This window comes from Hemiscyllium ocellatum, chromosome 44 (genome assembly GCF_020745735.1).
Source record: "Hemiscyllium ocellatum isolate sHemOce1 chromosome 44, sHemOce1.pat.X.cur, whole genome shotgun sequence".
Classification (NCBI taxonomy): domain Eukaryota; kingdom Metazoa; phylum Chordata; class Chondrichthyes; order Orectolobiformes; family Hemiscylliidae; genus Hemiscyllium; species Hemiscyllium ocellatum.
The window spans coordinates 1,252,342-1,265,680 of NC_083444.1; the positions used below are offsets into that span (position 1 = coordinate 1,252,342).

At 54.7% G+C, this 13,339-nt stretch overlaps 2 protein-coding genes across 2 annotated transcripts in view; one reads left to right on the forward strand and one right to left on the reverse strand.

Annotated features, from left to right (window-relative positions):
• The window catches only part of LOC132835293 (disks large homolog 4-like), a 71,536-nt gene extending 71,263 nt beyond the window's left edge, over window positions 1-273 (forward strand). The window contains exon 21 of the mRNA XM_060854713.1: window positions 54-273. Within this exon, the coding sequence (XP_060710696.1) occupies window positions 54-160 (107 nt within the window). The 3' untranslated portion in view covers window positions 161-273. The remainder of the gene's footprint in view (window positions 1-53) is intronic.
• Window positions 274-4,162: 3,889 nt separating this feature from the next.
• dnah2 (dynein, axonemal, heavy chain 2) overlaps window positions 4,163-13,339 on the reverse strand; it is a 288,980-nt gene continuing 279,803 nt past the window's right edge. Inside the window, exons 82-85 of the mRNA XM_060854787.1 lie at window positions 11,362-11,538; window positions 9,960-10,034; window positions 4,580-4,730; window positions 4,163-4,421 (exon numbers count right to left, since the gene is read on the reverse strand). Of these exons, the coding sequence (XP_060710770.1) occupies window positions 4,267-4,421; window positions 4,580-4,730; window positions 9,960-10,034; window positions 11,362-11,538 (558 nt within the window). The 3' untranslated portion in view covers window positions 4,163-4,266. The remainder of the gene's footprint in view (window positions 4,422-4,579; window positions 4,731-9,959; window positions 10,035-11,361; window positions 11,539-13,339) is intronic.

The window sequence follows — 13,339 nt, forward strand, 5'->3', positions numbered from 1 at the left end:
CCTCTTCAATGGGAGCCTAGCTTTTATATGTCTTTCCGTCTGTGTGTTTGCAGCAATTGTGGAAGGGGACAGCTTTGAAGAAATCTACATTCGAATAAAGCATGTCATTGAGGATCACTCTGGGCCCTACATCTGGGTCCCTTCTCGGGAGAGACTCTAAGGACAAGCCCCTGAAATCCTCATCCCACCAACACTCCCCCACCAGTGACCTCATCCACGCTACCTGCCCCTTCCTGAGCTTCGAACAGCCGCTATCGTCTCTTGCAGGACCTAACCCTCCCGCTCCTCCTTGTCACAAACACACAGTTTTCATTCTTTCAGTCGCTCGGTTATGGGATGGGCAAAGGAACTCAAACATAAGAAAACATGTTTTTTTAAAAAAGAAGAGCAAAGAGGACATCCGTGCGTGTGATCTGTTTGTTTCTGCACTGTGCAAAACTCGCTTGTGCATGCTTTTTTGTGTAAAGCAAGGAACTAACAAGGATCCTACAATAGAACTTTTCAAAAACTAAATCCTGACCCCCCAACCTCAACTTGCGATGCACGAGAGGGGCAAAATGTCTGTGAAGCCTGAGCTGTCAACTGTACAAACCTTGGCTTGTCTCCGGGTGACTGTAAATAACTTCCTTATTTTAAAAAAAACTCATGCAAACAGAAAAAAAATACAGTGACAATGGAAAAAAACACAAAAAAAAGACTTTAAAATATTGCTTTTTCTGTTCTCTATTCTTTCCTTCCCTTCCTCGTATTGTCTGGTTTCGCTGCCTGCACTCAAAAGAGAAAATAAAATAAAAATAATCTTTAAATTTAAACAATCTGAAGGTGGTTGGCAATGGACAGAACGCAGCATGAAATCCAAGCCTGGTCAGTGAAAGATTACCTTGCTCACTCAATGCACCTTGTGGAGATGCTTCCTGTCTTCTTTGGTGAGATGTGGACCATGTCCATCTCTCTCTCTTCACCTCCCTATGTGCACCTTCATTGGAAGAAGAGGCCTCACCCATCACTGCGTGGAAACCGTAAACAGGAGCAGGATACCTCCTTCCCTCTGCCTTTCGGACAGTTTGTGGCTGAACCACATCAACTGCGCCTGGTGTCCCTTCATCGTTGACTTTCTCAGTCTCGGTCTCGAACATCCCTTGGCGACCCCATGCTCCGGGGAAGAGAATTCCAAAGATTCACCACCATCTGATGTTCCAAGATGTTCCTTCTCCACCCTGAAAGATCGGGCCCTTATCCTGAGACTCTTCATTGTGTCTGTACCTGTGAAACTCCTCCAGAATCTTCGTTCTGTGAGAACACTTCTTATTCTACTTCAGGGCGTCCCTGTTTTCTCAATCTCTGACTTACAAGCACTTGTACTGATGAGCAAGATCCCATATTAGTAATCATTGTAAAGCCTGACCAGATGAAGGTTCGCCTGTACGTACAAATAGCTATTTTATATTGTATTGTATTGTGTTTGACTTACAAACAGGAATGGGACCCATTTGTACCCTGGGGGGCTTCCTGTAGTGTCCACAGAATGTACTCAATCCTTGGAGCCTCAACGGAAAAGGATCCAGCAGATGCTGATTGCTTGACTGTTCCTGTTGCTTTTCATACTGCTTTATGTTGCTGCTGGAACCAATGTCCCCCCCTTTTAGCCACTGGTGAATTTAATTTACTTTTATTTATTTATTTATTTATTTATTTCGGATTAGCTCACAAGAGTGTCCTGCTCCACAGAATGGTGCGGTTTCTCAGCAGCTCCCCCCCTCGAGTTGCTCAACTTTCATTTCGGGTCATGGTGGGAGGGGGGCTGAAGGTTTTACTCTGGGGTTGGGAGGCTGGTGTGTGTGTGTGTGGTCGCTGTGAACTTGCCAGGGCTGAGAGATGGTGGGTTAGGGGACACCCTGCAATTGGAGGAGGAAGGGGCCAAGGTTTTAATGGGAAAGAATGGAGATAGCAGGGTCTCCTTCGATCTCCCTTTCGCACTCCTGATTGGCCCCGGTCTGACCCCAGAATCAGGCCTCTGAGTGAAGGGGAGGAACCGTCATGTCACATTGGGGCATGCTCACTAGGGTCACCCATGAGTTGGCTGTGCCCTTGACAACAGTGCAGTGATGACAGTAGGTGCTTTGGGATTCATACATGGTGGTATCCCTAACTGTGGATTGGCACTGTCAAGCCTGGGGAGGGGAGATGGAGTCAGTCCAAACCTGATGGAGTGTTACAGTGAGGAACCTCGTGGTAGGAGTCAACGGCGAAGAGGAGTTGGAGGAAGAGCAGGCTCTGCAAAAAGATTGTGACTTGGAATTCCATTTTCCTTCAATCACCGAGTCTGGGAATGAGCAAAGCGAGGTTAGAAAGATGCAACGGCCAGGATCGAAGCAGTGAATTGTTGACCGATTCCCTGTCCTTGAGTTTCTGCGGGTGGCACTACAGGGAGAGATGGAGAAGGGGCTGCTGTTGTTGCTGATGGGTTAGGAGAGAGGAAGAGTGCTAGGGACTGGCTGCAGGGGCAGTGATGTTCAGGCTTGACTGGTTATCAAGGCCAGTCCTCTCGACCAGGAGCTCCTCCAAGGTTACTACAAACATCAAGGTGGACATAACCCTGGGCATTCTCCTGCCTTGGAGGGTTCTTAGTGAAGATAAACTCACAGTGAAAGCAATACTCCCAGCAAGTCTCTGCTGGTGGTTTCAACCTGTTTGGGAGAGTGTAGCTCTGAGCATGTGAGAAAGCAGTTTACCTGAGACCTCTCCTCTCCAACCCCATCCAGACCCAAAATCCTGGCAACAGGAGTATTCCTAAACACCCCTAGAATCACACCCAGAAGCAGGGGTGTGCTACATGGTGCCTCAAGAGGATGCATGCTTCAACCTGGTACCACCCTCCCATCCTGTCCCGACAAATTCCCACATCAGACAGATTCAGGACGTGAATGCTTGCTGTCAGGATAGATTCAGGCATGTGTGGGTTGTAAACCTAACCTCTCCCCTCCCTCCTTCACACTCCCCCGCAGCCCCATTCCCCCCCGTGATGTCATGATGGACTGGATGCTGTTGTAAGTGGATGAACAAAAAGTTATAAAGGTTTTATTTTAAATGTTTTTCAAAGTTCTATGTCTCCTTTACTACTGAGTTGTTGATGGAGCTTTACTCTGTATCTAACCCCGTGCTGTCCCTGTCCCTGGGAGTGTTTGATGGGGGACAGTGTAGAGGAAGCTTTACTCTGTATCTAACCCCGTGCTGTCCCTGTCCCTGGGAGTGTTTGATGGGGGACAGTGTAGAGAGAGCTTTACTCTGTATCTAACCCTGGGCTGTCCCTGTCCTGGGAGTGTTTGATGGAGAACGATGTAGAGGGAGCTTTACTCTGTATCTAACCCCTGTACTTCCCCTGTCCCTGGGTGTGTTTGATGGGGGGAAAGTGTAGAGGGAGGTTTACTCTGTATCTAACCCCGTGCTGTCCCTGTCCCTGGGAGTGTTTGATGGGGAGGACGATGTAGAGGGAGCTTTACTCTGTATCTAACCCCTGTATTTCCCCTGTCCCTGGGAGTGTTTGATGGGGGGGGGGGGTGTGGAAACAGTGTAGAGGGAGGTTTACTGTGTATCTAACTCCGTGCTGTCCCTGTCCCTGGGAGTGTTTGATGGGGAGACAGTGTAGAGGGAGCTTTACTCTGTATGTAACCCCGTGCTGTCCCTGTCCTGGGAGTGTTTGATGGGGGACAGTGTAGAGGGAGCTTTACTCTGTATCTAACCCCGTGCTGTCCCTGTCCCTGGGAGTGTTTGATGGGGAGGATGATGTAGAGGGAGCTTTACTCTGTATCTATCCCCTGTACTTCCCCTGTCCCTGGGAGTGTTTGCTGTCTTCAGGTATTTGAGAACTGAAACTATTTCCTGTTGTTTTGAGCCGAGTTCTGGAAGGTGAGGGAGGTATTCATTACTGTTCAGTGTCTGCCCTCTCTGCGTACATTCCTCACTTGGTAACCCGTATTGTGGGGGTTCACAATGGTCACCGTGCTGTAGAAGGGGAGGTAGTTGGGTTCCTTTATCCGAGAGGATTATTGCCTAGCTTCTGCATGGTACAAATATTCCACCAGATACTGTGGCACCACACAAAGTTATAAAAATATTTATTGGTGCAGTATCTAATTAAAGATGAGCTTTGATAATGGAGCCGGTCTGGTGATTACACTGTGCCGGTAAGGAGAGTTCCTCCGGGTGTGCAGCAGCAGGCTGGTGATGATCAGATCCTCCTCAGAGTGGGAGGATTCCGCAAAGGTCCTAATAATCGAGACTCAGTAAAAGTGCAGTCCCCCGTTTGATCCAGTGATCGGGTGGCTTGTCTCCGGTTTTCAGCTCAATCCCCACCACAAACGACGTGTGTCGGCTGCTTCCTGAGCGCTGGGAGTAGTAATAACATGGACAGGAATAGATCCCTGGAGGAATAATGGAATAAATATGATTTGTGGCCCTGGGCATGTCCAAGAGCAGAGCTCTGCCTGTTCCTGTATATAGCTGGCCCTCTCTGACATGGAGTACTCCCACCTTGTGCGTTACCCTGCGCGGAAGGCCACACCCAGCCCCTCGCCATTACCTTTTCCAGATTTCTTCTTGTTTTCCACTGGTTTGAAATGAATCGATGGCATGGCACAGACCAGCTGCATGGGCTCAGCTTCCACCAGGCAAGCATTCCTCTTGTCCCATCCTGCTCCTTGGAGGAACATGCCCCTCACATAGACACCATCCTGTGGAAGAGAGGGCAGACCCTCCGATGAGCAGCTGGCAGTGCTGGCAGCACCGATATTACAAAGAGGGGAATGGGGTGAATACAGAAGGCAGAAAGGGATAGGAGACGAGCAAGGATGGGAGTGGACTCGGACTCTGCTGCACATTAACGGTCAGGTCCGGTGGAACACAAGCTCATTCACACTACGACTGGACAGTAAGTTAAACCTGAACTTTAACTTCAACAGCTAATTGAAATCCATTCACCTTCAGCATTTGCTCACAGTTTAAACTCACATTTTGCCCTGAGTGGGACTTGAAGACCTACCCTAATGTTCAGGGAGCACCCTGTTGTCGGAGTGTCAGCACTGAGGGAGCGCCAGGCTATCAGAGGGTTAGCACTGAGGGAGTGGGCACTGTCAGAGGGTCAGTGCTGAGGGAGAGGGCACTGTCGGAAGGTCAGTACTGAGGGAGCGCCGCACTGTCAGAGGATCAGTGCTGAGGGAGAGGGCACTGTCGGAGGGTCAGTGCTGAGGGAGTGGGCACTGTCGGAGGGTCAGTGCTGAGGGAGTGGGCACTGTCGGAGGGTCAGCGCTGAGGGAGTGGCACACTGTAGGACGGTCAGCGCTGAGGGAGAGGGCACTGTCAGAGGGTCAGTGCTGAGGGAGTGGGCACTGTCGGAGGGTCAGTACTGAGGGAGCGCCGCACTGTCAGAGGATCAGTGCTGAGGGAGAGGGCACTGTCGGAGGGTCAGTGCTGAGGGAGTGGGCACTGTCGGAGGGTCAGTGCTGAGGGAGAGGGCACTGTCAGAGGGTCAGTGCTGAGGAAGTGGGCACTGTCGGAAGGTCAGTACTGAGGGAGCGCCGCACTGTCAGAGGATCAGTGCTGAGGGAGAGGGCACTGTCAGAGGGTCAGTGCTGAGGGAGTGGGCACTGTTGGAGGGTCAGTGCTGAGGGAGTGGGCACTGTCGGAGGGTCAGTGCTGAGGGAGTGGGCACTGTCGGAGGTACAGCGCTGAGGGAGTGGCACACTGTAGGACGGTCAGCGCTGAGGGAGAGGGCACTGTCGGAGGGTCAGTGCTGAGGGAGAGGGCACTGTCAGAGGGTCAGTGCTGAGGAAGTGGGCACTGTCGGAAGGTCAGTACTGAGGGAGCGCCGCACTGTCAGAGGATCAGTGCTGAGGGAGAGGGCACTGTCAGAGGGTCAGTGCTGAGGGAGTGGGCACTGTTGGAGGGTCAGTGCTGAGGGAGTGGGCACTGTCGGAGGGTCAGTGCTGAGGGAGTGGGCACTGTCGGAGGGTCAGTACTGAGGGAGCGCCGCACTGTCAGAGGATCAGTGCTGAGGGAGAGGGCACTGTCGGAGCGTCAGTGCTGAGGGAGTGGGCACTGTCGGAGGGTCAGCGCTGAGGGAGTGGCACACTGTAGGACGGTCAGCGCTGAGGGAGAGGGCACTGTCGGAGGGTCAGTACTGAGGGAGCGCCGCACTGTCAGAGGATCAGTGCTGAGGGAGAGGGCACTGTCGGAGGGTCAGTGCTGAGGGAGTGGGCACTGTCGGAGGGTCAGTGCTGAGGGAGAGGGCACTGTCAGAGGGTCAGTGCTGAGGAAGTGGGCACTGTCGGAAGGTCAGTACTGAGGGAGCGCCGCACTGTCAGAGGATCAGTGCTGAGGGAGAGGGCACTGTCAGAGGGTCAGTGCTGAGGGAGTGGGCACTGTCGGAAGGTCAGTACTGAGGGAGCGCCGCACTGTCAGAGGATCAGTGCTGAGGGAGAGGGCACTGTCAGAGGGTCAGTGCTGAGGGAGTGGGCACTGTTGGAGGGTCAGTGCTGAGGGAGTGGGCACTGTCGGAGGGTCAGTGCTGAGGGAGTGGTCACTGTCGGAGGGTCAGCGCTGAGGGAGTGGCACACTGTAGGACGGTCAGCGCTGAGGGAGAGGGCACTGTCAGAGGGTCAGTGCTGAGGGAGTGGGCACTGTCGGAGGGTCAGTACTGAGGGAGCGCCGCACTGTCAGAGGATCAGTGCTGAGGGAGAGGGCACTGTCGGAGGGTCAGTGCTGAGGGAGTGGGCACTGTCGGAGGGTCAGTGCTGAGGGAGTGGGCACTGTCGGAGGGTCAGTGCTGAGGGAGAGGGCACTGTCAGAGGGTCAGTGCTGAGGGAGAGGGCACTGTCAGAGGGTCAGTGCTGAGGGAGAGGGCACTGTCAGAGGGTCAGTGCTGAGGGAGCGGGCACTGTCAGAGGGTCAGTGCTGAGGGAGCAGGCACTGTCGGAGGGTCAGTGCTGAGGGAGCATGCACAGTCGGAGGGTCAGTGCTGAGGGAGCGCTGCACTGTCGGAGGGTCAGTGCTGAGGGCGCAGGCACTGTCGGAGGGTCAGTGCTGAGGGAGTGGGCACTGTCGGAGGGTCAGTGCTGAGGGAGTGGGCACTGTCGGAGGGTCAGCGCTGAGGGAGTGGCACACTGTAGGACGGTCAGCGCTGAGGGAGTGCCACACTGTCAGAGGGTCAGTACTGAGGAAGCAGGCACTGTCGGAGGGTCAGTGCTGAAAGAGTGGGCACTGTCGGTGGGTCAGTGCTGAGGGAGTGCTGCATTGTTGGAAGGTCAGCGCTGAGGGAGTGGCCCATGACGGAGGGTCAGTGCTGAGGGAGTGAGCACTGTCAGAGGGTCAGAGCTGAGGGCGTGCCGCACGGTTGGAGGGTCAGTGCTGAGGGAACACCGCACTGTCAGAGGGTCAGTGCTGAGGGAGTGCCGCACTGTCAGAGGGTCAGTGCTGAGGGAGTAGTCACTGTCGGAGGGTCAGAGCTGAGGGCGTGCTGCACTGTCGGAGGGTCAGTGCTGAGGGAGTAAGCACTGTCGGAGGGTCAGAGCTGAGGGCGTGCCGCACTGTTGGAGGGTCAGTGCTGAGGGAACACCGCACTGTCGGAGGGTCAGTGCTGAGGGAGCGCCGCACTGTCGGAGGGTCAGTGCTGAGGGAGCGCCACACTGTCGGAGGGTCAGTGCTGAGGGAGTGGGCACTGTCGGATGGTCAGAGCTGAGGGAGTGCCGCACTGTTGGAGGGTCAGTGCTGAGGGAGCGCCGCACTGTCGGAGGGTCAGTGCTGAGGGAGTGCCGCACTGTTGGAGGGTCAGTGCTGAGGGAGTGGGCACTGTCGGAGGGTCAGTGCTGAGGGAGTGAGCACTGTCGGAGGGTCAGAGCTGAGGGCGTGCCGCACTGTTGGAGGGTCAGTGCTGAGGGAACACCGCACTGTCAGAGGGTCAGTGCTGAGGGAGAGGGCACTGTCGGAGGGTCAGTGCTGAGGGAGTGGGCACTGTCGGAGGGTCAGTACTGAGGGAGCGCCGCACTGTCAGAGGAACAGTGCTGAGGGAGAGGGCACTGTCGGAGGGTCAGTGCTGAGGGAGTGGGCACTGTCGGAGGGTCAGTGCTGAGGGAGAGGGCACTGTCAGAGGGTCAGTGCTGAGGAAGTGGGCACTGTCGGAAGGTCAGTACTGAGGGAGCGCCGCACTGTCAGAGGATCAGTGCTGAGGGAGAGGGCACTGTCAGAGGGTCAGTGCTGAGGGAGTGGGCACTGTTGGAGGGTCAGTGCTGAGGGAGTGGGCACTGTCGGAGGGTCAGTGCTGAGGGAGTGGTCACTGTCGGAGGGTCAGCGCTGAGGGAGTGGCACACTGTAGGACGGTCAGCGCTGAGGGAGAGGGCACTGTCAGAGGGTCAGTGCTGAGGGAGTGGGCACTGTCGGAGGGTCAGTACTGAGGGAGCGCCGCACTGTCAGAGGATCAGTGCTGAGGGAGAGGGCACTGTCGGAGGGTCAGTGCTGAGGGAGTGGGCACTGTCGGAGGGTCAGTGCTGAGGGAGTGGGCACTGTCGGAGGGTCAGTGCTGAGGGAGAGGGCACTGTCGGAGGGTCAGTGCTGAGGGAGAGGGCACTGTCAGAGGGTCAGTGCTGAGGGAGCGGGCACTGTCGGAGGGTCAGTGCTGAGGGAGCGGGCACTGTCGGAGGGTCAGTGCTGAGGGAGCGCTGCACTGTCGGAGGGTCAGTGCTGAGGGCGCAGGCACTGTCGGAGGGTCAGTGCTGAGGGAGTGGGCACTGTCGGAGGGTCAGTGCTGAGGGAGTGGGCACTGTCGGAGGGTCAGCGCTGAGGGAGTGGCACACTGTAGGACGGTCAGCGCTGAGGGAGTGCCACACTGTCAGAGGGTCAGTACTGAGGAAGCAGGCACTGTCGGAGGGTCAGTGCTGAAAGAGTGGGCACTGTCGGTGGGTCAGTGCTGAGGGAGTGCTGCATTGTTGGAAGGTCAGCGCTGAGGGAGTGGCCAGTGACGGAGGGTCAGTGCTGAGGGAGTGAGCACTGTCAGAGGGTCAGAGCTGAGGGCGTGCCGCACGGTTGGAGGGTCAGTGCTGAGGGAACACCGCACTGTCAGAGGGTCAGTGCTGAGGGAGTGCCGCACTGTCAGAGGGTCAGTGCTGAGGGAGTAGTCACTGTCGGAGGGTCAGAGCTGAGGGAGCGCCACACTGTCGGAGGGTCAGTGCTGAGTGAGTGGGCACTGTCGGATGGTCAGAGCTGAGGGAGTGCCGCACTGTTGGAGGGTCAGTGCTGAGGGAGCGCCGCACTGTCGGAGGGTCAGTGCTGAGGGAGTGCCGCACTGTTGGAGGGTCAGTGCTGAGGGAGTGGGCACTGTCGGAGGGTCAGTGCTGAGGGAGTGAGCACTGTCGGAGGGTCAGAGCTGAGGGCGTGCCGCACTGTTGGAGGGTCAGTGCTGAGGGAACACCGCACTGTCAGAGGGTCAGTGCTGAGGGAGTGCCGCACTGTCGGAGGGTCAGTGCTGAGGGAGTGAGTACTGTCGGAGGGTCAGTGCTGAGGGAGTGGGCACTGTCGGAGGGTCAGTGCTGAGGGAGCGCCGCACTGTCGGAGGGTCAGTGCTGAGGGAGTGGGCGCTGTCGGAGGGTCAGAGCTGAGGGAGTGCCGCACTGTTGGAGGGTCAGTGCTGAGGGAACATTGCATTGTCGGTGATGAATTGTTTCAGCTGAGGTGTTATACTAAGGTACGTACTGTCTGTGGCCTTGGTACCTGTCTGAGTTATGGTGATCCTGCTCAGATCACTATCTGTGCCCCAGCCAAAACCGTCAGATACAGATGACAAATGATGTGCCCCCCTTGGTGCCTGTGGGACCCTGCAGTGTCCGGTATTTGTTATGTTGCTATAAACTGTTTCGGGATTGTACAGGGAGCTCGGACCAGGTGGTATTGTGTGAAGTTAGTCTTTCCTGTACCTTGGGTGGTTCCAGCAGGTTATTATCATCTACCACAGAAACGATAAATTCCCAGGACAGTGAGTCCACTGATATCTTGTGGGGAAGGAAGAGGTGAAAATAATTATTTTTCTCATTGTTCAATTGAATTGCTGATAAATTTAATAAATTATAGAGTCTTACAGCACAAACAATCCTCACCTCCACTGTGTTCTTTTGCTGGTTTTGTCTTGGTCTGTGCCCCTTTGATTATTGACCCTGTGATTCCCAACATCTCTGTTGTGTTGAGATCATCCCAACTTCCCCTCCTGACTAAAGAACCGCATCCCCATGAGCCCTTCCCCTCCCAGCCAGCACTGCCAACCCTGGGGGGTTCCACCTCTGTTCACTGTTACCTAGACCTTGGTGACTTATAGCCAGGAGATTATCAAACATTCTGAAGTGTAGACAGCGATAGGCTCAGGAAATATTGACCCAGATACAGTCGGAGCGATGGACAGCACAGAGAGACATCCTTTGGACCAACTCGTCCAAACCAACCAGATATCTGAAAGCAATCTAGTCCCGTTTGCCACAATTTGGACCATATCCCTCTCAACCCATATCCCTCTCAACCCATATCCCTCTAAACCCATATCCCTCTAAACCCATATCTCTCTAAACCCATATCCCTCTAAACCCATATCCCTCTAAACCCATATCTCTCTAAACCCATATCTCTCTAAACCCATATCCCTCTAAACCCATATCTCTCTAAACCCATATCTCTCTAAACCCATATCTCTCTAAACCCATATCCCTCTCAACCCATATCCCTCTCAACCCATATCCCTCTAAACCCATATCCCTCTAAACCCATATCTCTCTAAACCCATATCCCTCTAAACCCATATCCCTCTAAACCCATATCCCTCTAAACCCATATCCCTCTAAACCCATATCTCTCTAAACCCATATCCCTCTAAACCCATATCCCTCTAAACCCATATCTCTCTAAACCCATATCTCTCTAAACCCATATCCCTCTAAACCCATATCCCTCTAAACCCATATCCCTCTAAACCCATATCTCTCTAAACCCATATCCCTCTAAACCCATATCTCTCTAAACCCATATCCCTCTAAACCCATATCTCTCTAAACCCATATCCCTCTAAACCCATATCTCTCTAAACCCATATCTCTCTAAACCCTTCCTATCCATATAACCATCCAGATACCTTTTAATTGCCGTAATTGTACCAGCCCTTAGGTTTCTTTTATATCTTTCCCCTCTCCCCCTAAAGCGATGCCCTTGAGTTCTGGACTCCCCTAGCCTGGGGAAAAGACCTTGCCTATTAACCCTATCACTGCTCCTGATGACTTGCTAAGCCTGTGTAAGGTCAGCCCTCAGTCTCTGACAGCTAGTGCAGGATATGCTTACCGTGTTCTTGCGAGCTGCCAGCTGTAACACTGCAGTGAGGAATCCCGTGGGGAAGGTGAAACCAGAAATCCAGAAGATGATAGGTGGGTGCGTCGTCTCAGCCCATTTGGCCAGCTGCTCTACCCTGTGCACCAGGTCACGCGTCCAGGCTCCAAGTTGCTTCATTGAGGGGTAGGCCTGAAGGAAATGGATGGCAAGACTGAGGAACAAGCCTAAAACATGGGAAACTGTATGGTGCTGAGTATGCTGACTGATCAGATTGATTCATTCTGCCCACACAGCAGCTGCTATGATTGGCCCCACATCCACAACCATCCACCACACCCCCCCTCAGTAACAGCAGTGTGTACCATCCTCTCCCTCCCTTACCCACCCCCCCTCAGTAACAGCAGTGTGTACCATCCCCTCCCTCCCTTACCCACCCCCCCCTCAGTAACAGCAGTGTGTACCATCCCCTCCCTCCCTTACCCACCCCCCCTCAGTAACAGCAGTGTGTACCATCCCCTCCCTCCCTTACCCACCCCCCCCTCAGTAACAGCAGTGCGTACCACACCCTCCCTCCCTTACCCACCCCCCCCTCAGTAACAGCAGTGTGTACCACACCCTCCCTCCCTTACCCACCCCCCCTCAGTAACAGCAGTGTGTACCATCCCCTCCCTCCCTTACCCACCCCCCCCTCAGTAACAGCAGTGTGTACCATCCCCTCCCTCCCTCACCCACCCCCCCCTCAGTAACAGCAGTGTGTACCATCCCCTCCCTTCCTTACCCACCCTCCCTCAGTAACAGCAGTGTGTACCATCCCCTCCCTCCCTTACCCACCCCCCCTCAGTAACAGCAGTGTGTACCATCCCCTCCCTCCCTTACCCACCCCCCCCTCAGTAACAGCAGTGTGTACCATCCCCTCCCTCCCTTACCCACCCCCCCCTCAGTAACAGCAGTGTGTACCAGCTACAAGATGTCCTGCAGAAACTCACCAAAGACCCTCAGGCAGCACCTTCCAAACCCACGGCCCCTTCCATCCAGAAGGACAAGGGGGGGCAGGTACATGGGAACCCCACCCCCTGCACGTTCCCCTCCGAGCCCCTCCCCATCCCGACTTGGAAATATATCACCGTTCCCTCAGTGTGGCTGGGTCAGAATCCTGGGATTCCCTCCCTCAGGGACATTGTGGGTCTACCCTCCAGCACATGGACTGCAGCGGGTCAAGAAGGCAGCTCAACCCCCACCTTCTCAAGGGGGGGCAACTAGGGACAGGGTGATAAATGCTGTCCAGCCAATGATGCCCAGCACCCTGAATGGATGAAAAGCAGTCCCACCAAGTTATACTCAGTATTTCATTGTGACACATCAGCTCAGAGCTGAACAGCCCCAAATCTGGGTTTAGATCCTCCTCTGTCCTTTACCCTCTCCATGTCTGGAAGCTCAGTGCAGTCCTTCCTCACCATCCTAGGACAAAGTGAGGGCTGCAGATGCTGGAGATCAGAGCTGAAAATGTGTTGCTGGAAAAGGAGCATCCAAGGAGCAGGAGAATCGACGTTTCGGGCATAAGCCCTTCTTCAGGAATGAGGAGAGTGTGTCCAGCGGGCTAAGATAAAAGGTAGGGAGGAGGGACTTGGGGAGGGGCGTTGGAGATGTGATAGGTGGAAGGAGGTCAAGGTGAGGGTGATAGGCCGGAGTGGGGTGGGGGCGGAGAGGTCAGGAAGAGGATTGCAGATTAGGAGGGCGGTGCTGAGTTGAGGGAACCGACTGAGACAAGGTGGGGGGAGGGGAAATGAGGAAACTGGAGAAATCTGAGTTCATCCCTTGTGGTTGGAGGGTTCCCAGGCGGAAGATGAGGCGCTCCTCCTCCAACTGTCGTGTTGTTATGGTCTGGTGATGGAGGAGTCCAAGGACCTGCATGTCCTCGGTGGAGTGGGAGGGAGAGTTAAAGTGTTGAGCCACGGGGTGGTTGGGTTGGTTGGTCCGGGCGTCCCTGAGG